The sequence below is a fragment of the Alternaria novae-zelandiae genome, assembly GCF_023758075.1.
Source record: "Alternaria novae-zelandiae strain BMP 2774 chromosome Unknown scaffold_1, whole genome shotgun sequence".
NCBI classification, from domain to species: Eukaryota; Fungi; Ascomycota; class Dothideomycetes; order Pleosporales; family Pleosporaceae; genus Alternaria; species Alternaria novae-zelandiae.
The window spans coordinates 1,475,898-1,501,436 of NW_026056961.1; the positions used below are offsets into that span (position 1 = coordinate 1,475,898).

The 25,539-nt window shown below is 52.8% G+C and overlaps 12 protein-coding genes across 12 annotated transcripts; 4 read left to right on the top strand and 8 right to left on the bottom strand.

Moving 5' to 3' along the window:
• Nucleotides 1-30: 30 nt before the first annotated feature.
• On the bottom strand, nt 31-1,600 carry J4E88_000463 (uncharacterized protein; the record flags this gene model as incomplete). Its single annotated transcript, XM_049394139.1, has 2 exons — nt 31-428; nt 1,291-1,600. The coding sequence occupies 2 exons, from the start codon at nt 1,598-1,600 to the stop codon at nt 31-33; spliced, it is 708 nt and encodes a 235-aa protein (XP_049259968.1).
• A 787-nt stretch (nt 1,601-2,387) lies between these two features.
• Nucleotides 2,388-3,059, bottom strand: J4E88_000464 (uncharacterized protein; the record flags this gene model as incomplete). Its single annotated transcript, XM_049394140.1, has 1 exon — nt 2,388-3,059. The coding sequence occupies one exon, from the start codon at nt 3,057-3,059 to the stop codon at nt 2,388-2,390; it is 672 nt and encodes a 223-aa protein (XP_049259969.1).
• A 1,134-nt stretch (nt 3,060-4,193) lies between these two features.
• On the top strand, nt 4,194-4,986 carry J4E88_000465 (uncharacterized protein; the record flags this gene model as incomplete). Its single annotated transcript, XM_049394141.1, has 2 exons — nt 4,194-4,308; nt 4,364-4,986. The coding sequence occupies 2 exons, from the start codon at nt 4,194-4,196 to the stop codon at nt 4,984-4,986; spliced, it is 738 nt and encodes a 245-aa protein (XP_049259970.1).
• Nucleotides 4,987-5,360: 374 nt separating this feature from the next.
• J4E88_000466 (uncharacterized protein) lies at nt 5,361-6,404 on the bottom strand (the record flags this gene model as incomplete). The annotated part of the gene is made up of 2 exons (XM_049394142.1): nt 5,361-5,893; nt 5,966-6,404. 2 exons carry the CDS (start codon nt 6,402-6,404, stop codon nt 5,361-5,363), a joined length of 972 nt encoding a protein of 323 aa, XP_049259971.1.
• Nucleotides 6,405-7,724: 1,320 nt separating this feature from the next.
• Nucleotides 7,725-9,840, bottom strand: J4E88_000467 (uncharacterized protein; the record flags this gene model as incomplete). The annotated part of the gene is made up of 2 exons (XM_049394143.1): nt 7,725-9,585; nt 9,632-9,840. The coding sequence occupies 2 exons, from the start codon at nt 9,838-9,840 to the stop codon at nt 7,725-7,727; spliced, it is 2,070 nt and encodes a 689-aa protein (XP_049259972.1).
• Nucleotides 9,841-13,478: 3,638 nt separating this feature from the next.
• J4E88_000468 (uncharacterized protein) lies at nt 13,479-14,043 on the top strand (the record flags this gene model as incomplete). Its single annotated transcript, XM_049394144.1, has 2 exons — nt 13,479-13,701; nt 13,757-14,043. The coding sequence occupies 2 exons, from the start codon at nt 13,479-13,481 to the stop codon at nt 14,041-14,043; spliced, it is 510 nt and encodes a 169-aa protein (XP_049259973.1).
• Nucleotides 14,044-14,590: 547 nt separating this feature from the next.
• J4E88_000469 (uncharacterized protein) lies at nt 14,591-15,143 on the bottom strand (the record flags this gene model as incomplete). Its single annotated transcript, XM_049394145.1, has 3 exons — nt 14,591-14,736; nt 14,784-14,843; nt 14,933-15,143. The coding sequence occupies 3 exons, from the start codon at nt 15,141-15,143 to the stop codon at nt 14,591-14,593; spliced, it is 417 nt and encodes a 138-aa protein (XP_049259974.1).
• Nucleotides 15,144-15,560: 417 nt separating this feature from the next.
• Nucleotides 15,561-17,895, top strand: J4E88_000470 (uncharacterized protein; the record flags this gene model as incomplete). Its single annotated transcript, XM_049394146.1, has 3 exons — nt 15,561-16,039; nt 16,104-16,558; nt 16,604-17,895. 3 exons carry the CDS (start codon nt 15,561-15,563, stop codon nt 17,893-17,895), a joined length of 2,226 nt encoding a protein of 741 aa, XP_049259975.1.
• Nucleotides 17,896-18,437: 542 nt separating this feature from the next.
• Nucleotides 18,438-19,130, bottom strand: J4E88_000471 (uncharacterized protein; the record flags this gene model as incomplete). The annotated part of the gene is made up of 1 exon (XM_049394147.1): nt 18,438-19,130. The coding sequence occupies one exon, from the start codon at nt 19,128-19,130 to the stop codon at nt 18,438-18,440; it is 693 nt and encodes a 230-aa protein (XP_049259976.1).
• A 1,213-nt stretch (nt 19,131-20,343) lies between these two features.
• Nucleotides 20,344-21,858, bottom strand: J4E88_000472 (uncharacterized protein; the record flags this gene model as incomplete). The annotated part of the gene is made up of 1 exon (XM_049394148.1): nt 20,344-21,858. One exon carries the CDS (start codon nt 21,856-21,858, stop codon nt 20,344-20,346), a length of 1,515 nt encoding a protein of 504 aa, XP_049259977.1.
• Nucleotides 21,859-23,042: 1,184 nt separating this feature from the next.
• Nucleotides 23,043-24,218, top strand: J4E88_000473 (uncharacterized protein; the record flags this gene model as incomplete). Its single annotated transcript, XM_049394149.1, has 2 exons — nt 23,043-23,343; nt 23,665-24,218. The coding sequence occupies 2 exons, from the start codon at nt 23,043-23,045 to the stop codon at nt 24,216-24,218; spliced, it is 855 nt and encodes a 284-aa protein (XP_049259978.1).
• Nucleotides 24,219-24,767: 549 nt separating this feature from the next.
• Nucleotides 24,768-25,528, bottom strand: J4E88_000474 (uncharacterized protein; the record flags this gene model as incomplete). The annotated part of the gene is made up of 3 exons (XM_049394150.1): nt 24,768-25,049; nt 25,293-25,367; nt 25,523-25,528. 3 exons carry the CDS (start codon nt 25,526-25,528, stop codon nt 24,768-24,770), a joined length of 363 nt encoding a protein of 120 aa, XP_049259979.1.
• Nucleotides 25,529-25,539: the final 11 nt, after the last annotated feature.

The window sequence follows — 25,539 nt, forward strand, 5'->3', positions numbered from 1 at the left end:
GATTCGTTTGTTCCATGCTTCCTTGCTCATCTACTCCGAATTCTCCTTGTCATACAGTCTAATCAACCGCCCACCCTGCTCTGCCGCTTCCTCCCACGGTTCATCACCGCCGACTCCCATACTCTTGACGTTCAGCGTGATGAGACTAGAGCGAAAATCTGATCGTGCGGTTAGTCTAGGAGACGTCTCTACATCGTCATAGCCCTCGGATGGCGTCACAAGAATCACGGTTTTGTCTTCGAGTGTCTTCTCATCCATTATGACGAATTCCGTGCCTACGATACCCTGTTCAGTGCCGTCGAATTGCCACGCGAACTTGACGAAATTGTCCAGTTTCCAGCCTAGGAACGGGTATGAGAGATCTTGCGCCACTGGGGCGCGTGTGGGTGATGTGAGTTTGGCAGTGTCGGTTGTGTCGATGAGAATGGCTGGGTGGTTGGGATTAGCATGCGTTTTGCTCGAGAGTGTGCTGGCTTCGGTTACCTATGTGAGTGCATTCCACGGCCTTCAGCTCGGGCGCTTCGAACGCCTCAATGAAAAACTCGTTAAGAAGCTGAAGATGATGTTAGTTATCTGCATCTTTTCCAAGATTGGATTGAGGTTCTAACATCGTGAGGTATCTTTGCCGTGCAAAATATGGGAATAGTGTTGTCCAGTTGGTCGTTGTTCGCCATAGTGCACGCTGCTACCGATTTGGGTTCGCCCGAACTCGATCTGCTCCGACCTCGCTCTTCTGCCCACCTAGGCTGTATCTTCGACAGTCGAAAAGCCATATTTGGGGACTTCGGAGAAAGAAAGTCGATGTGTGTTTGTATGCAGTGGATTACAGATGTTGCTACCTAGGTACTGCTGATAGCTTTAGCCTGAAGTCGAACGATCGTGGCTTTAGACAGCCGGATTCCGAATGCTGCACTCTTTGGGTATCTCGATCGCTGATTGTTCACTTGCAGAGCTCGACCGAGAGACCCTGCTTATGGAATGCGATACGTACAGTCTGACCCGTCATTCATCCGATATGCAGAAGGTTTGGAAGATGACTAAGGCTTTGTGGTGGGGTTAGCCATAGGTACAGGTGAGCGCAGTATGAAAAGTGGGAAGAGAGACATCATGCGATCTACCTAGGTAAGTTTGGGTTCTCAGCTACTACATTATTTGGACAGTGCACCTGTCTTCGCATTTGCTTAATCAGTGACCGTTTACATACTTCTCTGCACCGCCTCAAATCTCAGTCAATCCACCTAAAGAGGTCCTCCTCACATTTTCCCTCCTGAATGTGAATGGAAAGAGTACTCTTTCCCAAAGCCAACTCAAGAGTGTCGGCGATTTCATGGTGGCTGTAGTCATAGCACTCTTCGCCCTCATCAACATGATTAACCACGATAACATGCTGGAGTGATGGAAGAAAGCCGATGTACATGTCATCTCCACCTGACGCCCTAAGAGACTTGCCATTATAGACGTCTGCGAAACAGCACCAGTCCTCCACCTCGTTACCGCGCATCTGAATTGATTGGATTGAGTTCCAAAGGTCTGAGTTAAGAACAGCATTGCTCTTTTTCAGCTGATCTAGGACAGAGGTGCTGACTTCGAACACAGCCATTGTGTGGAAAGTTGAAAATGTTTCATGGCGGAGCTGGCGGCAGGTAGACAATAGTGCTAGAGCTCCTCGGTGATGACGATAGAGAGAGTATGTGAATAAGCGCGGCCTTTTAACGCGGACTTTAGTGTTTGTGCACACTAGATCGTAGACCTTGTTGCGGAGTTCGGCGGGGAGACGAAGTAGAGGTGAATCGCGCTGGTTCTTGGTTGTCCTGGTAGCCCTGGAGATCAGTAAATGAAAAACGCCAGGATTTGATTTGCTTACTTGTCCTCGAAGACACTAAGAGATCTCAAGGTATCGACGTCCATGATTGTGGATTAATGTGGGAGTTACGTGTTGGTCGGAACGTCCAAAGGTCGAAAAGTTGTAGGACCTGGGTGGAGACGAGCAAACGGAGCTAGCGCAAAGACAGGCAGTCTCACCTTGATTATTTGGAGCACAGTCACAACATCAGGCAGCTAAAGGTGGCGAACCAGGGGCGAGTAGATTGACGGTCATGACAACTTTGTCTTCTGGAAGTTCGCTCTATCGTTGTTGCAAAAACAAGAGTAAGACCTCCACGGAATATTATCAACCACACTACCGCGGATTAGTTCTTCTCTTCGCGATGATTCTTTCTCGGAGAGACCTGATTGGATAGGTATAATATATAAATTTCGGAAGTCGTGACTCTCTCCGTCAGCGCAGTACCATAGGATGCAGTTTTCTATGGAATGTGACGCGCAATCTTCAATTAACCATAGCTAAACAGTCACGTGTCTGCCGAAGTACTGTTCAGACATTGTGCTCACCTGTATTGGGCCATTGTAATCTCAAAACCTAGCGTGAGATGGGTAAGGAATTGGTGACGCCATCGAACCACATTATGGATTGCCTCCTCCTTCCACTCCTTCCACTGATGATCGTCTCCCCTAACTGCATGCAGTGCGCACCTCTTGACCTCTCTCTTGAGAGGATCAGAGAGCCTACTGGCGACGTTATTCGCGGCAAGCTCCCAAGCGATGGAGTTGCGATCGAATGTCTTATAAGCACACTCGATTTCGACGCGTAATCTTGCCAGTGACGCGCGAGGTAGACTTCTGAGGAACGAGAGTGAGGGTCGGTACTCGGTATCGCAGAATTCGTCACATGGCGGGACTTTGTGTTTCATTTGGATCTCAAGTTGCCGCAATGCAACCATGCGTGGGAGGAGATCAACTAGTGCTTTGCACTGCTCGGATTCTGCGTCGAGATGCAGTGTCTCGACCAAGCCTTCCGTTTGGCGAAGAGTTCCTACGGTCAGATTCACTACTGAAAGGAATCTCGCGCGGATCAGTGTGGGAGCGTGGCGTACTTTGACCCGTCGCATGACGTCTTTGACGTGAAGAAGCCTGTAGCGCATGTCCAGGTCCATTTCAAAGCGAGCCAGATAATACAACTGCTCGGTAGCCTCCTGGTACATCTGCTTGCTCGCCCGCATCCACGGGATTTGCGCTTTATAAGTATCTATAACAGGTCCTTTGTGAATGTGGTGCCTTACTCTTACCTGAGTCTTACCGTGCATAAAGGTAGCGCAGAGATTTCCGAGTGCGTAGCGATAGATCTCGTCTCTGATCTCGCGTGGAAGGAGCTCAAAGAATCGACACAGTGTATCTGGTGGAATATCCGCAGCGTTAGGACCCCCGGAGGGAAGGGCTTGGTCTCGAAGAGCAAGATGGCAACTGGATTTCTCGTCGCTAGATGCGTCGCTCAGCATACTCAGGGTGTCGTCTAGATGGTTTAGATTAGCGATGCATCTTAGCTCTCGTGTGCTTGGCAAGCGTTGGAGTTCCAGAGGCATGTTGTGCTTCGAGGTGGTTGAAGAGGTGGGATGTTTCTGCGCAAGAAGCGTGGATTAGGGCTGGAGAAACTGAAGGGAGATAGGTGGGTCGCGTTACGTAGGAGCAGCAACCGATGTTCTTTTGTGAAGATAAGTAAAATCCAAGAGATGGGAATGGAGAAGATAAAGCTCCCAACAGGACAAGAGATTAGACCAATTTATAGTTCAGCTTCTGTGCGAAGTCCCAGGCTGCAGTCCCAAAAATTGCTCGTAGTTTTTACAATTGCTGTTGCTATTTGGACCGCGATCTGTATCCGCGGGCATGCAAACATGGATCAATCAGGCACCAGCTAGGCCTCGTCGGAGGCACGTGAGACCGCGATTCGTTGGTGGAGAAGATCTCGAGAGGTAGCAAAAGGTTGAACCGCCCATGCTGGATGGCGAATTACCCTAGCCGAAGACTCTTATAACGTAGATAGAGAATTGAAGACGTTACTATCATGGTTGCAAAGTCGAGTGATACAGTCGAAGATGATGCATGCAGGTCCAGCGCGCTAATCCCAGGGTCCAGGTCCAGATCTCCCCCACAAACGTCGTCATCCGTTCCGCCGACCCAAACAGTCCAACAACCCGGTTGCCTTGCCGCACGCGCGCAGGTAGCCACGAAAGGCCACCTTTCAATCACCCAGCCTCTATTAACACATAATCCCGTCTAATCTTCTCCCACGCAACATACACTCAAGTCCCCGAATCCTTCAAACCCCGTACCAACTCGCGCAAAAGACACAGAAAAAGATGGAGAAACTCAAGGAAGCCGAGACAGTAGCAGCGCAACGTTTGCGCAAGACGTTCAAGTACCCGTCCGAATCCGACGATGAAGATACCGTAGAAGCGGGTATGGATGAACATGGTACCCTTCTCTCTCCTCCATGCCTCATCCCCGCCTTGCTGACAGAACTACACAGACCGCGCAGCCCTACTCCAAACCCTCAGCACACACGACACATCCACGACGCACACATATACGCTCTTCCTCCTTGCGCTACCCTTACTCCCCATACTCCTCTACCTCCCGCGACTATTCGCCCTGTCCACCCTCCCGACCAGTCTAGTCTCTATCGCGAGTCTGCTAGCAACAGCGTATACGTTATATTTCCTGCCGCTACCGCCAACGCAGATGGAGCCAATCGATGGTGTGGACGTCACGCCCTCAACACTCCAACAACCGTCGAAAGGGAAGGGGCAGGCTAAGAAACCTCTGGGTGGATATGGAATCTACAACAAAACACCATCGTGGGAACAACCGACTGAGAAGAGTGTCAGGCGGCCTGTACCATACATCTCAGAAGAGGCAGCGGATAAGATAGCGGATTCTATTGTGCCGATCAACAGGGCCGTGTGTGGGCTATTGGCGTTGTATGAGGTCTGGCAAGGGCGTGGCTGGGGTGAAGGGCTTATGGTGGGAGGCGGCTTCTTACCGGGCGTGATATGCATGATCATCCTGTGGGCGAGGACGGAGTTGAGAATTATCGACATGGCTACGTTGGAGAAGATGAACAAGAGTGCTGCACAGGGGAAAGCAAATTGAGTTCAGATAAGCTGCGAGTTTTGGAGTTAAGTCATGGGACGGTCACGACTAAGATACCCACCCAGGAATGCATGATCAGTCTTCTAGCTGTAATAACGATATCATTAGGTTGTATGTATTGGTGAAGGAATATGTCCGTGATCAATGTCATGTCGTGTCGAATGCAAAAGTCCAACGCTGCGCTGTGCTATGCCGAGCTATACCAAAGATGCCAAACCAACGCCGCGCTCGCTGAAAGTTACAGATTCCAAATTGCTCTTTTTGCGTAGCCAGCACTAGGCGTGTCATGGGCTAGCTTCTAGGACTTCATTGTCCAGGTCGATGTCTATGCGTGTAATGTGCTCGAAGAGGTTTGAAGTTGATGGAAGAGGTTCCTAACCACGCTTCCAGAACTGGTACTTCTTCTTTTGTGGCTTCTCGTTCGCTTCGCCGGCGACCATGTTGGTGTCCCTGATGCCGCCTGCCTCTGTGCCAGCAGCGTCCATGTGGTACGCCTTCTCGTTTCCTCTCTTCTTGCCCTTCTTGACATCTCTCCTTGACGCGCAGCAGCAGCAGAGTCCCATCTGTACGAGCCAGGCAAAGATGGCGAAAGCACTTGCCACCCACATGAAGGCAAAGAGGGTCGTGCCAATCTCCGCCGATATGTTCAGCTCAGCCACACCACCGATAGTGTTGCGGAAGATGATGAACATGACGGTTGCGATGACCGAGGCGACGGTTACGAAGAGGGCGTTGAGGAAGGCGAGGATTGCGACGACGAGGGTAAGCCAGCGCGTGTAGATGGAGATGGGCATGACGAAGATGAGGACGAAAGACAAGACCGTTGCGGTGAGGAAGAGACCGAACATCCAGTTGGAGACGAGATGAATAAGGTCGAGAATGTCGTTGATGTCGGCGGGAAGGTTGACTGTAGACATGCATGTTAGTTACTCTGTTTCCAATGCACGATATCTAAGAATCGGGACGTGAAGCAACTTACTCGAAGCCCCGGAAAGAAGCTCGTTACGCAGGATTTGCACAGGGTTGAACCAGTATAGCGTCTTTGGCTCACTGCAGAAAGTCACGCCCTCACCCGCGTATCCCTCGCAGAAACCCCATAGCCCAACTTGATAGAAATCATGCAGTCCGAGCGTTTGCGCGATGGTGTTGATAAGAGCGAAATTCGGTACGCTGGCAGGCACGATGTGGCTCAGGTCGAGGCGAATGAAGTACCAATCCTTAATAACGGCCTTGTTGCGTACACCAGAGATGTTGACAAGGATCAGGAAGATGAGTGTGATGAAGAGGAAGAAGGATGTGATCAGCGCCCATATTTTGCGTGTGCGAGTTGCGCGCTTGATTTGTTCTTTGCTGAGGTCTGGGGCGGTTTGCGTGACGGCGGTGTCGTCCGACTTGCGACGGCGCGAGAAGATGCCCATGATGGACGACTCGGGGATTTCCAGGCGTTGAAAGGAAGAAGAAGCAAGGCGTGCTGCGGCGGAGGATTGTGAGAGAAGAAAGTGAACAAGCAATAACCGGGCCTCAGACGAACGACGTAGAGAGCGAAGATCCGAAACGTTTCGTCGATTGAATATCCAGGCCAAGAATGCCTTGAATCCGGGGCAACGCAATCTCCTACGCGCGTGCAGCAGCAGCAGTCGTGTATTTTATGGAGCCTGGTCGAAGATCGCGAGCTATGACGTACAGGACCCCTAACAGCAAAACTAGACACCGCAAGAAGGCGCTGGCGACGCGGCGCCCTTCTCACCAACGACACACATCGGCACTAGGCCACGCGCCTAAGACACCAGAGGGCAAATCATTGCGCGCGACTGAAGCACCGGCGTGGCGCACGTTTGCTATGAGCAAGGTCTGGCCGGTACGCGCGTGCGTGGCTGGTCATGACGTCGCGCTGGGCACTGTTTACTGGTGATGGTTGGGAGTGGAGTTGGCTACTGTGTGGCTGTGCTTGCTCTACTATGGTGTGGATAAAATGGAGGTCAATGTATGTAAGAATGAGATTTTCGCGGGTAATAGAGGAGCGGCGTCGATGATCTACATACGTGGATAATTCTCTCGATGATGGCGCAGGCGGATGCGGAAGGATGCGAAATTGCGCTAGGCTTCGGATCTGCGCGGCCAGACAGCAGAGGGGGCATCGCGAATCCACACTATTGCATGGCTCGACGTTGAGGCTCCTTACTAGACAAACTCGTGTTCGGGCGGCTAGCATCACTAGTTACGTCTGATGCACAACATCACGCGTGGCCAGTTGAATGCGCTTGAAGTAATGTTTTCTCTTTCCATTCCTCTATGTGCTCTGCTAGATGTTCCACAATCACTAAAGCCTCCACGGTCTCCAAACCACCAAGCTGCCCTCCACATCTCAACTTCGCCATGTCGCAGCAACGCAGAAGAATAAAAATTAGACATTGGTAAACGCCAGCCCATCGCTAAACCGCCCTAGAAACGAGTAATCTGCCGGTCATTCGTTGCACAACCGCGATGGAGAAAAATAGGAAAGTGTACTAGACGGACCGTCTGTACAGGTTGTTGCTGTGATGTGAAGATGGAGAGTAGCCGACGCGCGCTGTGTCTATGCCACGATACCAAGGAAATCATCAAGGCCGCTAAAAAGCAGTGTATAGAGAACAAGTTGACATAATGAGCTTTTAATGTTCGGTCGAGTGTGCGGAAAGCTCAGCCAGCGAGCAGGATGTCTGTCGTCAAAGATGTGTGCTGAAGAAGTCGCGACTAGTTTAGGCGCCCTCTACCATGTTCATCCTGGGTTTTAATTGCACCATGAAGTCATCCTTGGTACCCAGAACGTCCCTTGGTATCCTGCTGACACGGTTGGCTCCGCTGCGAACAGCAAATCGGCCAACTGCCGAGATGCCAGAGTGATTTGATCGGATTGAGCCAGCATCTGAGGCACCGCCACCGGCAGGGTCACGTATACGAGCAGGTGGTGCGAAATCGAGCGCAGTGAAGGTACCAGACTTGCGCATCAAGTAGGGACTGGGTAGCGCTGGCAGTTCGTCGTAGGATCCGACGAGGGGTGTGTGTGGTCGTACGGCCGGGCTGTATGGCCTGGGAGTTCCAAGAGGGCTGTCAGGTCGTACGCCGTTTTGCCTCTCGCGGAACGAGACTGGCGGTGCAAAGTCGGCGGCGTCGAAAACCATGGAGCTCTCGGTAAGCTTAGCGGGTGTTGGGAGAGAGGACAAAGCGGATGGAGGAGGCAGCGGCTTCTTCATTGGCGGAGGCAAGCGTCCGCTCATTGAAGACATGCCACGCGGAGGTGGATATTGTGAGGAAGCCATGGAGCCGTTTGACATGTGCGGGCCACGAGGACCAGTGGCAGTGTTGCTTCGGAACCGGGGAGGAGCACGCGGGGGAGGAGTCATGGCACGACGAGTGATGGGCTCAGCGAACGGGGCGTTCGGCTGAGCGACAACGAAGGCACCGGTGCGAGGGTCGAAGACAGTGCCGTCTTGGTACTCCGAGCCGTAGTCTTCAACGTAATCGGTGTATTGGTGGCCGCCAGCAGGCTCAGGCTTCGAGTCGTCAAAGTATTCCTTGTAGAAAGATCGGATACGGTTGGCGCGCTCCTCGGGGTTCTCCTGAGGGTCATCGGAAGGCATGGGACGGAGGCTCATGGACAGACGGTTAGAGCTGGGGGCGAAATCGTCGACTCCAAGACCAACGTTCTGGGGACCAGTCGAGTAGCGAGGCTTAGGTGCAACAATCTTGGGTCCCTCGCTTTCCTTGGGAGACGGCGGTGTGATCTGGAAACCATCGCCGTAGCTCGAAGTGCTGATGATGCTGTGCGTGTTGGTGTTCTCTAACACAACAGCTTGGGACTTAACGCGTGGCAATGTGGGGATGTCGTTGGTGGTCTGGACGGGTGACTTGCTGACTTGCTTCTCGGTGACACCAGGCTCAGGAATGGAGATGGTGGGAACATCGGTGGGCTTGAAGGCGGCGTATTGGGTGGTGGGCTCATCTGAAGGCGAGGTGGCTGACGGAGGCGAGATGGGAGACGACTTTTCTTCAAACCGTGGGTTCAAAGGACTGAGAGGAATACCCGCCTCAGGGAACTTGCTGTCTGGGGAGCGCGAACTGTCAGGGGACAGAGACTCTCCGCGAATGGGGTGCGACGTCGACATCCTCTGTGCATTCTGAAGAAGGCCAGCCTGAAGACCTTCCTTCCTTGTTCCTGCGCTTGAAGTGGTGTACATAGATCTGGCGTCGTTTCCATAGGGGCCGCGGCTTGCGCTGCGGATGCTCTGGTCGTCCTTCAGATAGGCTACGGGGCCGTAGGGGTCGTGAGGATCGTGTTGCGAACGCGATAACGAGTGGAACGACTCCCGGGAGCCATGCAGGCCGACGGGCAGGATGTACGGGCTTCCAGTCTCGATCGAGAGACCTCGGTCGTGGCCTCCAGGGATTTCCTTCTCTGACACGCTCATCTCAGGACCTCCCTTCTTGCCGGCCTTGGCGACACCCTCCATGCCCCAGTCGTGCGACTTGTACTTGTCTTTGGAGTCTTCTTCTGCGAGCTTCCTCTTGTTCCTGCGATGTAAAAAGAATAGGACGATTGTGACACCGACGACAGGTACACTACATGCCATTAGCGCATTCACAGCTGAACAGACAGCCAACTCACATGATAGCCAGTGCGATAGCAATGGTTGGTACTTGGGTTGGCTTGGTGCAGCCAGGATCGCTGTCGTTGGTACATGTTGCACTGGCGCGGGCCACCAGTACACGTGAGGCTCGTTCAGCTAGTTGGATCGTCTGGCTTGCACTGCTGGGAGAGCCAACGTGGATGTCGCGGTGCACATGGTGCATGTGTTGGTGATGTGAGTGCGGCATGGCTCTAAGACCGATGTCGCATGTGAGGTCGCAATCGATAGAGCTAGTAATGGATCCGGGGAAGCTCGTCCTTGGTATTGTCGACGTGACGCTACGATGCAGGTATTAACAACGTGAAGTCGTAACTCAGTCGTGACAGCTAGCTGGCAGAATAGTATATGCGAAACTCGTTCCGGGGTAGTCGAGGAGTGAGTGGACGGCAATAGCCAAGGTGACAGCAACACAAGCAAACAAACTTCGGCCCAAAAAAGAATGACTGGGGTAAGATACGATAGAGCTGCGAAGGGTGCTGGTGGTGGTTGCAAAAAGAGCGACAGGCCCACGGAGAGGTGAGTTGAAGGAAAGAAGACGGATGGGCGCGAAGGGTAGATGAGGCGCCGCACAGGAGCCTGATCTCCGGTTCTGGCTGACAGGCCTCCTGATTGGGCGGCTGTCTCAAGCCTTGCACGGGTCAGGCCTGTTACGCCGAAGCAGAGAGTGAAGGGCCCGCGTTCGTCCCTAGGCGCAGCCACACGTTTGACCTTGAGCCGGCCCGCTGATTGCATTCACGCCCTCGCCCACCGCCCGCTGCGTCCCGACGTCTTCACTGCTATCGTGTCTCTCTGCACGCAATCGATAGAGCTATCGTCGTATTTTCCCAGCTGCACATCCACCCGTCAGCTGCACCCGAAACCCCTACTGGCCTGCAGCTTCAGGAGGCAGCTAGGCCGCACCGTTTATTTTGGATCGCGCCCGTGCGGACCCGCTAGCCGCAATGGGCGTCGCTACTGCAGGAACCCTTTCGTGAACTTCCGTCATTCGTCGGTTCTTCTTCAACAACAGATTGTCGACCAGGGCTCCCGTTGTGAGCTCCAGGCCATACGACCGCTCAGAAGCGCCCTGGGCCCCTGAACCATACTATGTACACGCGAACGCCCGTCTCTCCACGCTGCAGCGTCGTGCTACGTTCCCTGATGTACAACAGCTCAGCGATCTTTTTTCGCTGCATAGCCACTCTCGTCCTCTGGTCGCCCAGGACCCGCAAAAACACAATCCTCCCCCTTTCCGATGCTGTGGAGCTCAAACTGGTCCAGAACAAACCCGCTCCACGCTGTCTTCATTTCCCGATCCCGCAGCGGCCGAGCGTTGGTTGTGCACGACCTGCGACGGCCTTGCGTTCTGCATGCAGGCTCCCCCGAGCCCGCTTCCGCTTAACAACCGTCATTTATCGAGATTGTGCCCTTCACCCGTCATATTTGTTCTGCTCCCCTTTTGACATGTGAAACTCTTCGCAGCTTTGTGAAACTCATAGGCATTGAATGCGCAGAATGGGGTTGCAGTCGTGCATCGCTTTTTGTACGACGACTGTTGAGGCACGAAGGAACAGCCAAATCTGCCTCACCGCCACGAGCCTCGCCCTACGAGACCCCTTCATCACTAGGGAGATTACCCGTCTTTCGCCATCGGAATCGCCATCAAAATCGGCTTCTGGTGTTTGATGAGCGCATGGTTACCGGCATAATGTCTAGGCCTTTACTACAGCCTCGCGTGTACGGCTTTGTTGTCGGGAGATTACTCTATGTGATGTCATGTTGGACGACAGTGCGCTTGAGTAATTCATCGTTAACTTTCAGTTTTGAGTCTACTTGTTAGTGAAAGGGTATATCCTCGTCGCGCACGCACGCATTGAGAACGACTCTTTGCGAATCTTGAATCATGATTCGATCGACAGTGGTGTGAACTGTAACCCTAAGCGCCAGAAAGTGGGTTGTACGACAAGTGTCACAACTTAGACTTCGTGGCGGGCGACCTTCACCTTTCCATGCGTTTTGGGATCTACGTATTCCTGTTGGAATATCTCGTTCTTCATGTGCGTCCTGTTTTGATGGTAGTAGATTCGAGTCTTGCTAGTTTCCTTTCCCGGTCTCCCACATACAAATGCAGATGCTATGTGACAATCTGGGAGCTGGACTTTCTTGACGGTCTCGACATGAGCTGGATCGTAACGTCTGTAAATCAGCGCTTAAAGTATACATCGCTTGTTTTCCGACTTTTGGGCATATGGACGATCAACAACTACTGTCGTTGGGAGTTCCATGCCCATTGCGGTTCGAAACAAACGGACGTACACCGGCACCTCGAAATGCAACCAGTGCCGGTGGGCCAGCTTCCAGTGATCCCCAAAACGCGATGTCATGGGATCTTCTGCAGACTAATGTAGACAGAGGTCGGGTTCACACAATCCCAATGGATCTGGGGATACCAGGTTGAGTTTTTACTCGATTGATTCGGCCGTATGCCTTCTGAGATCCATGCAAGGATTGATTCAATGGAAGACGTTTGCCTGTGAAAGAAGCCTTCGATCGATTCGATAATCACGCGCTTGCTCGAAAGATCCAAACCGGGAGGCGTGAGACCCTATATGGTACGGAATGATTGGAATACCAGAGAATAATTTTTGCACGCTTTAATGACGGGCTCGTTTAAGAGCCAAGATGTCATCATTCCCGACGGCGTACATGTTCATGTTGTCACGCCGTTTTTGATTTAATGAGTAGAAGTCGGGGGCGTTGGTATTGTGCGCTTGGAAGGGGATATATCGGCTTCATACGCTGCCGGACATTCTCTTCTTTGTCGAAACTTTGATTGGGTCATGTCGTAGGCGCCCATGTTCGGCAGAAGTCCAGCGGGGACTGTGATCGATTGTATAGCGTCTGTGTAGAAGTCGTGAGATGCTTGGAAAGTGAACCAATATCCGCTGGATATTGGGAGCGACTCTGTTTGAAGATATAGCGAAAGCCAATTCGGTTGCATCCGGGTTTCTAGTATGTCATGACTGTAACACCTTAGCATGTATCCTCGAGCTGATGTTATGCATGCTTTGGTGATGCAATAGCTTTGTGGCGTTGATTACACGGGCAAACTCCGTCTCGCGAAGTGCAACGCAATTACTTCCTGCTCATCCGTACACGAAGGATAAGATCGTGTTCGCAGTACCTTTAAAGCCGTCAGAAGGAGCTCCAACGTAACAACTGATCTGTGCAGGCTCATGGATGTGGTATACACAACTGCCGGATGTTCGAAAGAGGTGGGCTTCCTCGCGAGTCAAACCGCATGCTCTTGCTAGCACCGACGATGATGTCCGCGGACGGGTAGTGGATAGTCCCTCATGACGAAAAAGAAAATTTGGCACAGCGAGCCGCGCAGCAGTATATATGCAGCGTGACCTGGGTCACGCCGCACGACGCGGGCTTGCAGGTGTGTGGCCATACAGCATTAGCGATGGAAGCCGACAGAAGCGATCGTGGGGACAGAACGTGGCTGGCTAGGAATGGGTTTCACCGAGGAAGTACCGATTGACTATGACGCATTGGCCATTCTCCTCTCACGAGACAAATCACCATCGAACAACGAAGACGTACATGCAACACGACATTGACCTGTTACCGACTCGCTGCTCACCCTTCACACCCTCTTGCTACTTTCTTTGATTACATTAACCACCACTCCGCCCAAGCTCTGACGTTGGATCTCGATAAGGGCTCATCCCCAGCCCTGCAGCTCGCGATTCCCTTTGGTCCCTGCGCTGCGTAGCTACGCCCCACTGCCACCCCAACTTCTTAAGGGTCCGATCTCCCTACACAAGCCGCACCAGCAACATGTCGCACTTCACCAACATGGCCGCCCCGCACACGCTATCTCCTAGGAGTGCCACACCAAACTCTGGAAGCCGAACGATGGAGGTTCGACCTCAGCCCGTATTGCGTCTGTCAGCACCTTCCGGTGTGCTTCGTCTACGCGCAGAGCCATCAGAACGCCGACACATTCAATGGGCCGAAGACGTGGTCGACAACGAAGGCATGGGCAAGAAATCTTCCAAAGGTACGACAATCCAGTTCGCGCAATGCTATCATGGCAGGGACTAACAAACTTGAAGTTTGCTGCATCTACCACAAACCCCGCGCCGCTGACGAGTCTTCTGACGACGACTCCTCAGACTCATCGTCAGACTCAGATTCCGACTCCGAGCCCGACAACAGCACCGCAAGGCCTGCTGGGCGCATGGGTGGAGCGCGCGGCAGACGGCCACATCAACATGCTCACGACGATTGTGAGGACGTCCACGATCACGGCGAGGGATCGAGTACCCCGCAAAAGCACAAGCGCCAACGGAGGAAGCCAAGCCCAAATGCCTACGAGAAGATGCCGAAGCAGAAGAAGTAAGCTGCGCTCTAGCTGGTAAACTCTCAGTGTCTACTGGGGGTTGGTCAGTACGACTTGGAAACGATTTTCATTGCTTGGAGTTACGGGTGTCCATGAGGCACATCATGATTTGGACTGCGTCATTGCATAGCGCTGGGAAAGGACTTGGATAGTCCGCAAAACGTCGCCTTTTGTGGCTGGACGTGAGACATTAGATGCAGATAAGCATTATCTTGTAGCATTAGAATTGCACATGCGAGGCTGGGAACCTCAATTCCTACTAGACGTCTTCTCATCCTTCTTGTCTCCGATTGGTGCAGTCTTCACCGTTCTTCCGTGTACACGCTGTTCTGCAGTTGTGAAACCAATCGCAGCAGACGTTGGGCTCGGCTGCGTGCAGCTCTCCTAGCGAGACATCTTTGCTTGCAATGTCTTGCGGATCAAAGTACGAAGACATGCACGTTTAGTCGATCACGCGTCGATTATCGCCCTTGTCGTCCGCCCTTACTCGTAGAGTTTCCAGCAGCGCGAAAACTCAATCAGGTGTCACTCCACGTGTCAGGACCGCTCAGTCGTCTGCAGTGGCTGCATTCGCCTGTTCTATCACCGCAGGAGCGTGTTGTGTAGGAATGCGGACAAGCGTCTGGGGCAATGGTGGCCCATCTTCTGCCTTCTTTTCTGTCTCATCCTCGTCTTTCGGTTTTGGAAGTTTTGCTTTTTCGAATTAGTGTTTGCTGGATTTGTGAGAATGGAGAACATACTTGACGCCATGTTTATAGCTCTTAGCACATTATGCCAGTTTGATAGCACTGCTGCGACCGCTGATCAACCGCAACGTTAGTATGATGTTCCTGTTGTGCCGGCTGCGAGATCTGTCGATCCAGCTTTCTGCGTGCGACGCCTGACATACCTTCTGTTCCATCTGACAATGTCGATAGCTTATCAGCGAGCATCTGCATCTGGTCTGCAAGCCCTCCGCTTAACGCTTGGAGGTCCTTCAAGTTGGCTAATTCGGCTTTCTTTTCTGCAATGCGCGCAAGCAACACGGGTGATTGTTGCTGGGACCCGCCCATTGACTGGTTGCGGAGATGTGAGGGCAGCGGCCGTGTGAAGTTTGACATGTTTCTTAATAGGTTAACTTTAGTTGACGTGGTCCTGATTGTGGTTGACGAAGTCGAGGTCGGAAATAGTAGGGAAGTGTTTTTGGATGTGTAAATGCGCCAACAGGAGGAAAGTCTGCCCCGGGGAACACGTGAAGGCTGCTGTGTCGAGCTTTTGCGTTTTTCTCGTCTGGTGAGATACGTATGCTATTACCACATCAAATGCTGCCCTGCTGCATTGGTGAACGCGTTCGTGCCCCTCTCGTCACGTGGACGCGCCCTTGGCGCTAACCCGTCTGAACTTAGCTTTGTTGCTATGTAAACATGCAATGACGAACACAGAAGGAACACCTACCGACGCCCTAGAGTAGCAACGCCACGACAACTGCGCGACCGTCTACAACACTATAATTAATCTCGACATACCTATCTGCGCATATGGCGCGTCTCAACGAGCCGCCGATTGCACCCCAGCCGTCGGCGGAATCCATCGAAGCCCTCAAACGACGCTTTCTGAGGCAAAACCGCGAACTCGCAAAGACGAATTCGATCCAATCTATCCGCATCCGCAGCCTCGAAACTGACTGTTCGCGACTTCTTGCCGAGAATTTGGCATTGCGCGAGCAAGTCTTGAATCTCCACAACACGATTGAGTCGCGTCCGGCACTCGACCAATTTGATGTTGTCAAAACACAGCTTGAAGCCAAGCTATCAGAGCTCAGCAGCCTGGTAGCTGGCCTATCGCACACAAGAAGTGGGGGTGGGAAAGACAGAGGAAGACGGAAAAGCCAGATGACTGCGAAGAGGAAGAGCGGAGAAGAGCGGCAATGGAGGAGTGGACTGGGTCTACAGGAGGTTGAGAACGCCATGCTCCCTACTATCACGGAAGACAAATACTATCCTCGCAGGACAATGGGGTACGTCTGGATCGCGTTCCAAGCAGTGACACGTACAGACGCGCATGAAGCTAACTTTTTGTAGTGCGGATGAGCTTCAGCAGACCTTAGCAGACCCAGACAGTCAATCCCCAGACATTGGCCCTCCGCCAGTTGCCCGATTCGAAGACGAAGACCCCATCGGTTTCGACCCCAGCCCCGCGATAGAAGAACAGCGAGAAGAAGCTGCAGACGACGGTGAACCTGCACTATCGGTGAACCTCGAGACGCGTAAGAAGCGACGCGAGAGCGGGCCCAAGCTCAATATACGTCGTGTATCTCTCTTCGAATCACCGGAAGAGTCTGAAGAGCCAGTCGCGAAGCCTCTGCGCACCGGGGCCAAGCGGAAGTTCAGCGTTCAAGAGGATGAGGAAGTGAACCAAGCCAAGAGTGATGCTTTCAGGTTCAGCCGCCGGAATGCCCCAGGTGCTTCGGACGTGGAGGCGTCAAATGATGACTCTAGACCCTCTGCACTAGAACGCCCTCCCGTCCTTTCAGCTAGTAAGTACCCCCAAAGCAATAGTGTACACAAATCTGACTTGGTAGAACCCGTCAATACCGATCCAGTCTTGTCGCCAAAGAAGCAACGCTCTTCAGGTCAAGACAAACCAGACAAGCCAGACAAGCCAGCACCTAAGGCTCGCAGCCGCCCTCGATTGAACATCACGCGCAACACGACGTCAGAACTTCCGCTTCTACCAATGCCTGAACCTGTGCCTACTGCTGAGATTGTGCTTGACTCTCTACCCCCGAAAACACCCGCCGTGGAAGAGACCTTCTCTCCACCATCTACAGAGCCGTCGACACAACGACCAGACAACAAGGATACACCACCACCAGGGGATCTCAACTCAGTAGATCAGACCGGTCAAGCCGGACGACCGGGTAGACGAGCCCGTCCCCAAGTCAGTTACAAAGAGCCCAGTCTCAATGTGAAGATGCGGCGTCCAGACGCCAAGCTGGTCGACGCGGTGATCGATCGCAGGGCCAGTGTAGATACTCAGAATGTACCTTCTACATTGGTCAAACGGGACGCCGATGGCGAAATCGCGTGGAAGCCGGTATCGGCAGTCACTCAACCGAGGGTTGAGGAAGAAGCTGAAGCTGGAAGCCCGTTGAGACAGAAGCTTGACCGGAACCAAGATTCCAAAGCATCGCCCGCGTCAATGGCTGAGCCAGAAGAACGATCAACGACCTCGAAAGCCATATCCGCGCTCATTACCGAGACTAGCACTGCTAAGAGAAGAGTGGCTACTTCAACTGCAGGACCAGTGTCGGAGCCTCTCACCGCCAAATCTGCAGATCTTGCCCTCTCAAGCAAAGATACGATAGCTGTGAGACAAGCACCACCAGAGAAGGACACTTTGGCTGTATTCGACTTCACGGACTCGTCACCTGCTGACACTGGGTTCAACCCACGTGCCCGCGTCAACGAACTTGCCAAAACAGCGAGAAGCGCACGGCGACACTCCGCTATGCCTACATCTTCCTCGTCAACGGTGTCGGACGAGCGCAGGCCCGAAAGGGAGAAGACTGAGGGCGCGCTCCCTTCTTTGCATAAGCGCACTGGCAGCGGAAACGTGAAAAGTAGCAGTACTACGAACTTAGCGAGGAGCAATAGTACTAATGGTATTGTTAGGAGTACGTCGAGTGCTCGAACGGCAGTGAAAGAAAAGAAGCCTTCAACTATAGGAGCTTTACCAGCCAGTGCTAGCACGAACGACCTCGGGACGAAGGTCGATGGTGTGGAGGACGCAAAAGTACGGGACAGAGAGAGGGAGACGAGCACGCTGAGAGCCGAACGCGCCGCTAGTCGACGGAAAAGTATGATGCTTTAGGGATAAGTGCAGAGTGCAATGTAGACATGGAGGCGTTTTTTCTGGTGTATCGGCGTTCTGAGGGTATGACATGAGCCTTTTCTCCATAGCGGTGGCGTTTCTTTGCGAATGATACCTGATCTCACGAGATCGTCTCTGGTTTAGTGTAATTGGATCGCCTTATGACTATTATGAATTCTGGTGTAACGATGCATTCTACAATTCTCTACCTCATTGTGTTGATGACATGGCCTTTACACATATGTGTTTCACAATACTGTTTCTTCGAAAAGATTCTTGTGGGTCTTTCTTGTGTACTTGTGCATCATCGACTGCGTATGGGATTGCACTCATTACTTTAGTTGGTGGGAACATGGCTATGGAAGAGTCCTTCTGTTAGCAAACTACACGCGGACAAGAGTGAATGATGGTGATGATGTAAGTGATTGTATTGGTGTACGATATATGTCTCCCCCTCCAAACACACCTCTTGACTTCCCTCAGCACGATGAAATGAGTGTCCAGTCCCTTTGCTCGAAGTAGCATCTCTCTGAATGCCACATCTAACGGTTCCTGTCCTCGTACCAGTCCTTGCTACCATTGTTACTGAAGACCCTCTTGAAGCCCTTGGAAACAGCGTCAGTGACGCTAAAGTCATTGAAGAGCCACTGGTTGCTGTGTCGGCCATAGTACTTGAACTCCTTAGCTTCCTCGCTCTTCGCACTCCTGCCGCTGCCAACGCTGCTTTGGGTGTTCCTGCGGCTGCGCTTGTGAACGCGCGGCTTGCTGAACTCGCCTGGCGCGACGCCGACACTTTCAGCGTGCGTCTTGGAGCTGGGCTCAGCATGCATGACGCGGAGACCAGAGTACTGCGAGTACTGAGAGTCGTTGGTGCCCGTTGTGGACGTTGTTGCTGACTTGGTGAAACGGGGCATGATGCCGCTGTCAATAGAGGTGGATCGGGGACGTCGCTGGGACAGAACTGAATCGGAGGCGGTATCTCCATTGGGTTTGGTGGTGGAGTTGTTGTTGTTGGATTTGTTTTCGAACGAGGCAAGCCTTGAAGTCAAGTCTTGTGCGTCGATGCGTTGGTTGTTGTAGTCAGTCATCGGCAGGATGGTCGGGGACTGAGTGGTAAAGGTGATGACGTTGGGATCTTGGTTGATAGTGGAGTGTGTTTGATAGTCTCGAATCTTGTCTGACTTTGATGTTGAGGCTATTGGTTTGGAACTGATGCTCGTAGGTGGTGTTCCCATCGATTGTGGCAGTGTATGCTAGGGGTATCACTCGAGTATATATGCTTTCTCTCAGAGCACGCCAAGACTACGTCCTTCACCTCAAAATGCAGTCAAGACTTATTCCCGCTCCCAAGCCTCTTGGGTGGAGTCACGGGCTCGACGTAGGGGAAGTCGGCTCGGCACAAACGTCTATCTTGGCCCAACCATAAGCTTCATCCAACGCTAATAACCCACTTTATCCTGCAGTGTTCTCAGTCTCGTTCGGTTAAACGCTATCTTGCGCCAAATACGAGAACACATGACCTCTTATCCTTGCGCGTAACGGTCAGCCTTACGGCTGTATCGGCACGCAAAGAGACCGTGCTCTAGCCACAGCAAGCCACACCCAATCCCCGGTTCAGTAGCAACACATTATGCAAGGCCGCGAATGCATGCTCCTGCAACATGACATCGTTTTTACTAGCCACGGCTGGGCGAGACTCCGATCTTTCCGGCTAGCCACTTAGAGATCTAGCTGTGGCTTGTGAGCTGTGGCTCGTGAAGATTCTAACAACCTTAGTCTCGGCCTTGCGGCCTGAAGAGTTCAGCCGCAAGAGTCGGTCAAGCCACACGATGTTGAAGGGCCCTCAAAGTGGACACTAGCTGGATTGAAATGCTCAATAGGTTCGTCAGGAATTGAATACGTTGCCGGTGTTCCACGCCGTAGCCAAAAAGAAGCTGTCGTCTTCGGTGACAGATGACATTGACGGATGTCAATAAATGCATGGGCTGAGCGCTGATGTACCTCGAGCGCAAGAATCAACTTTTGATAAGAAGCCCCGAAAGGTTGGGCACGTCTCGAGCAGTCGCCGACGATGTGCTATCCGTGCTCGATATCAGGTTCTGACGCGCGTCAGGATGCATGGAGGATGACGTGCAGAAGGACACAAGGAAAGAGCTTGCAGCCAAAGCTACTTTGTGAACTTAGGAGGACTATTAGGCGCTAAATAATTTTGAGCATAGAGTAACAAGAGTAGGAAGCTGCATCTGACTAGAAATGGGTTCGCTTGCAAGCCGAAACGCAGCTTCGATCCTTGGAAGTTAACATTCGAAGCTAAGCTTTCTCTACAGAAGCACAATATCATAACTTGTGTCGTAGTGTAAGAACAACGCCATACGCCGCATCATCGTAATGGGTATATGGATATCAGAAACACCTGCCAGCGCCGCGCATTGTAATTCAAGCACCAGTTCATACACCTGGGACACCTCCCTTGCTCCGAATGCGCCCGTCCTTGACCGAGCCTACTGTGACACCTGCTTCGCCAGTCATCCAACCAGGCATCTTCTCACCATCTACAATGCCCTCTTCAACGAGTTGTCTGATGCCAGCGAAAACATGCGTTCCTTGAAAAGTGACTCGCACATTTGGTACCCAGCCTTCTTCGCCTCGTATTTCCTCAATATCTTCCGCGGTTCTATCGAGAAGGGAAGGACGGCCACGTCGTGTCTGGTGGGAATTTTGGGCATCGAGGTTCGATGTGTCACCGTCTACTTGCGTCGCAGTGCTGCCATTGACGGGAGACGGGAATGGGTCATCAATGCGAACTTCGACTCGTTCAAGGCCTTGACCATCGTCGGGCTGCGCCGAGCTACCGAACCGGCCTGCAGCTATCTCTTTTCTACGTTTGGCCTCTGAAGACTCTTTGCCGTCCAGTGGTCGCTTGGGTCTACCTGGCCCAGTCTTGGGTCCACCGGCGGCACTGCCCTTTTCGCCTGCACTCTTCTCTTGTCCGTCGCCTTTTTGTGTGGTGATGAAATCTAGTGCATTCTGGCTGAAACTATGATCCTGAAAGATGCTCCAACCACCTGCTGCTGCATTGCTCTTGCCGGGACCGCGGTACGTGAGCAGCGCATCGAGTGACTTGGTAGTAAAGTTTGTGCTTGTCAATTGGTAACGCGCAGAAGGTCTCGAGAAGGCTTTCGGTATTGCTTGTTGCACGATGTCCCTCAGATGCCGCCCCTCATCTCCGACGACCTGGCCGGTGAGCGTTGCTAGCGACGAATATACAAAAGGCGAGCCATTTGGCCAGACGAAGAATACGGCTTTCGCACTGTCCGTGCTACTGGACTCTACGGTCAGCGATGCCTCGTTGCTGTAGGGCGAATCGTGTATGTAGACGCGTAGTATGGTCATGGGCGATGTTTTTATCCGTGTCATCAGATAATGCGCCTTCATCAGTGGCGTCAATTCTCTTGCGAGATTTGACATGAAGGTTTGCGCCTGGAAGCGTGGGAGGTGGTCTGAATCGTTTGTGACTTCCATGTCCGTTACTGGTGATCGCGCATTCGGTATTTTGGTAAGACGCTTGGCTGTCCAGCGCAAGGCATTTGGATGATCGAGGAGGTACTGGATCTCGGCCGTTGCCAGCTGGTACATGGATATGCCGTGTCGCCAGTCTCCCTCGAGTATGCGGTCGAGCACCTCCCTCCTGCCACCTTTGCGCGCGGCAAGCTGCTTGTACGTCTCCTGGAGCACCTCATAGCTTTGCGCCGGCTCGTATATCTCCTCCTCATCCTCTTCCTGTGTCCGATCGCCGAAGAGGTATGGCTTGCAAAAGTCGCGGTTCTTCTTGCTGAGCCATTGCAGCGCGAGCGATACGAGGGACTGGCGGGAGAGCTTGGTGAAGGTTCGCTGGACTTCGCGGTGGTTTACGGGCAGGCGGTGGGAGTGGGGGATGTTCTTGTAGTCGGGGGCGGTAGCCATCACGTCGATGCGCTTTTGGTCTACATGGAGGGGTTGCTGGGCGTTGTTGATCGGACGATGTTATCGATAGTGGAGTCGCGACGCGTCGAGGAGGAACGTGGGATACCACGTGACATGGCCTCCCCACCTGGCCATCGCACTCAGCCTTGGAGGTACCACGTAGCGACAGACATGTGCTCTCAAGCCACGAATCGCCTCGAAGCGCTTGAATTTGAACATTTTCGATCTGGTGTCTTTGACTTTGGCCCTTGTGCGGCTAGACATCATGATTGTTCCCCTACCTAGGTAGTATCCAGACCTACCGTGGTGCTGGTCCGTCATAGATGACTATATAGTATTACCAATATTGATATACGTGAACCTGTCCCCAACGAGTCTGCAATATCAATTCAAGACTGTATCTCGTTGACAGCCATACGTACTCCTGCGGTCGCATACACCTGTACTATGGCTAGGAATATTTTACCTTATTCGCAAGACTCGAGTGAGGATTGATTACTTGTTTCTTGCCGAAGATAGCATGTTAATGCCGCATGGAAAGTGCCGTCTTTCAAATCTGGGATCCACCTAGATCGCCGGTCCAGTCTCGGACAAAGACGCTCAAACACGATTGGCTGTCGGCAATTTGAACGTCTTGATTACAAACAGTCAGTGTTCAGCTGTCGTAAGAAGGTGTCCTGTGTGCTGACGGTGAGAGCGGTCATGAGAGACTCATCGCTTCATCAACGTTCAGCGTTCTCGGTCCAAGCAGTTACTCACAGTTGCCTTTACATTCAAGATCTCGAAGTTGAACGCAACAGTCGTTTGCGAGTCCAACCGCACGTGGGGTGAGGCTCGGCGTAAACGCGGCCTGGGGTTTACGGTCGCTAATACCAAGTAGTCAGCTACCGCGGGGCTCCCATTGATCGAGAACGCCCTTCGCACTTTGACGTTCATCCACGTCACGACACCCGCACACATCCCTCTTGCTTTTTGTACTCTCTCCAACGGCTCGCGCAGGAGAACGTGTACACCAATTCAGCGAACTACCCGACGACGCCGCAGCAAAATTACTTCTCGCAATATCAGCTTCTGCCACGCAAGCGCGATCGGATCGGGCCCGGCAGAGAGCCGACTCCCACTTTCTCAACAGCACATTACCAGCGACTGGACTCCATCGTCGTCCGGATAGCAAACAAACGCCCATGTCCGCCTACAAAGGGCAGCGAGGGCCCAACGTGTCCCAGTACATCGCGAACCTCAACCAGCTGTCGCCACAGCAGGATCTGCTCGCTGAGCCAGCGCCTGCCGAGGATTTCTCCGACTTCCTGAACGGCGACTTCTTCGACGCGGACGGCGCTCGCAACGCCAGCGTCGACTTTGCTTCTACCAGTGACTTTGGCCTCGGGTTTGAAACCGAGCAAACACAGCCGTTGAAGACGGACGGAGAGTTTCCGCGCAACCCGAGCACTAGCGTCGACGCGACCATGGACTTCAATCTGAATGGTAAGCATTCTCCCGTTCTTACAGCCGTCCTTTTATCCTGTCGATTGGGTTATTGCCAATCGAGTCTCGTCCTTGTCAGGCATCGTACTCTTCGTCCAATTACGCGGACGAGAGGCGCATGCACACCCCGCCTTGTGTGCAGTATGCATCGTCACCCCACACCCTATGTGCTAGCCACTCACCACATGGGATGCTGATGCAGCTAAACATCCCTGCAAGCACGTAGTTGGTTGTTGCGCTGAGCAGAAACACCACACACTCACATCACCATCCGACTATCGTAGCCTTGAACACCCATGGCTGACTTTGATACACTCATAGGCGACTTCCCGTTCACCGACTTCAACAACTTCGGTACGGCTCCAGCCTTTGACCCGTCTATGCCACTGGCGCACGCTCAGCCTGCCCACTACCCGCTCGCACCGAACTACGCTTCACCTGCCTCCTCACTATCCCCTGCCGCACAAGGCTACGACCAGGCTTCGAAGAAGCGCAAGCTCGACAATGCCGCTCCTGTAATCCCGCAATCACTCGACGAGAACGCCCGCGTAGCCGCTGAGGAGGACAAGCGTCGCCGTAACACTGCTGCGAGCGCTCGCTTCCGCATCAAGAAGAAGCAGCGTGAGCAGGCTCTCGAGCAATCTCAGAAGGAGGCCCAGGAGAAGGTCGCCAAGCTAGAGGCTACCATTCAGCAACTGCAGACAGAGAACGCATGGCTAAAGGGCCTCATCACTGAAAAGAACGGCGGCAAGAGCACTACAGACGAGCTCCGTGCGCTTATCAGCAAGCGGGAGCAAGCCGTAAACGGACGGAGTAGCACTACGCACACAGATGGCGTAGGCACCCAGGCCGAGAGCCAAAAGGCAGAGGCCTAAAAGCTGTTCTTCGTTCTTGACCTTCCTTCTCTGTACCCTGTTGCTTACTTGACGTGGTCATTCTTTACTTTCGCGTACTGAGCGTATACTCTGCCACACTACTTCCATAGTTGTAGGTCGAGACGGGATATGCAGTGGGATCAGTAATAGTATGCCATGATGTCCATGTAGACGAGCCCATGAGTAAATAGTCGATACCATATTCAACACATACAATGCAATTTCAACTGTCATCACGGCAAAGACATCGAGTGAAGAAGAAGTAGGTATCAATTTCGCCATATCAACTCGAAGAAGCGCAAAAATATGCACACTGAGGTCACACTGAGGTTTCAACGCCGTACCCATGATGAGAAGAAGAACATCGATCTCAAAGCAAAACCCATCCCAAGCTCACTTCGCACCCTTGAGCAAGCGATTCACATAGCTCTCACTCGCCCCCTCCTTCGCATACTGGGTCTTGGCTTTTTCTATCTTGATTGATCGTCTGTACGGGAGATGCGATCGCTCCCACGCGGGCCCATCACTGCCCTGGGCGCTATAATCCCTCTAGATAGCGATCCAGGTAATGGTAATGACGATGTCCATGCCCTTCTTCTCGGCAGCCTCCCACTTGTAGCTGTATGTGCCATCCTTCTCGTTGTTCCAGAAGGCACCGACTGCGCTGTGCATGCCGCGGCGGCCGTGCTTCTCAGGCTCAGCGGGAGAGCCAATGTGTTGGATTACGGTGCTGTTGGCGATGTACTTGTAGGCGGGTTGCGCGGGAGTTTCAGGGGTGGAGGTCTCGGATGCAGGTGTGGTCTTGCTGATGAGAGTCTTCAGGATGGATTGCTGGCGTGGAAGTTAGCAGAGGATCTAAGTGAGATGAGGTCGCGTGCGTTGCTGCACAGATCGGTGTCGCAACGATTCGCTGGCGCCTTCTGCTGTCAACAGCAGAGCCTTGAGGCACTCGCAGTTGTGCGAAGCCGCCTGAAGTTGGCTTCTTCTACACTGGAGACCGGATGCGACTTTTGACGGGGCTAGTGGCGCATATGGTTGCGCAAGCTAGCGCAGGGAAATATAATTGAGACTTACGATGATCTCGCTGTTCCACTCTCCAACCTTGGTGTGGTCATATGATTCTGCGGAACCGATGGCTTGCTCGCAGGCCTACATGACAATGTTAGCTAATGCAGCTTCATCTCGAGACATGTAGGGTGGTATACCTGTTGGGCAATTTGCTCCAGCTCGGAGGTGGGAAGCGGTGACGCGGACTGTCCTCTGTCAGTATACTTTCCATGCTGTAGGCCGGTGAAGATACGTACTGCCATAGCGATGATTG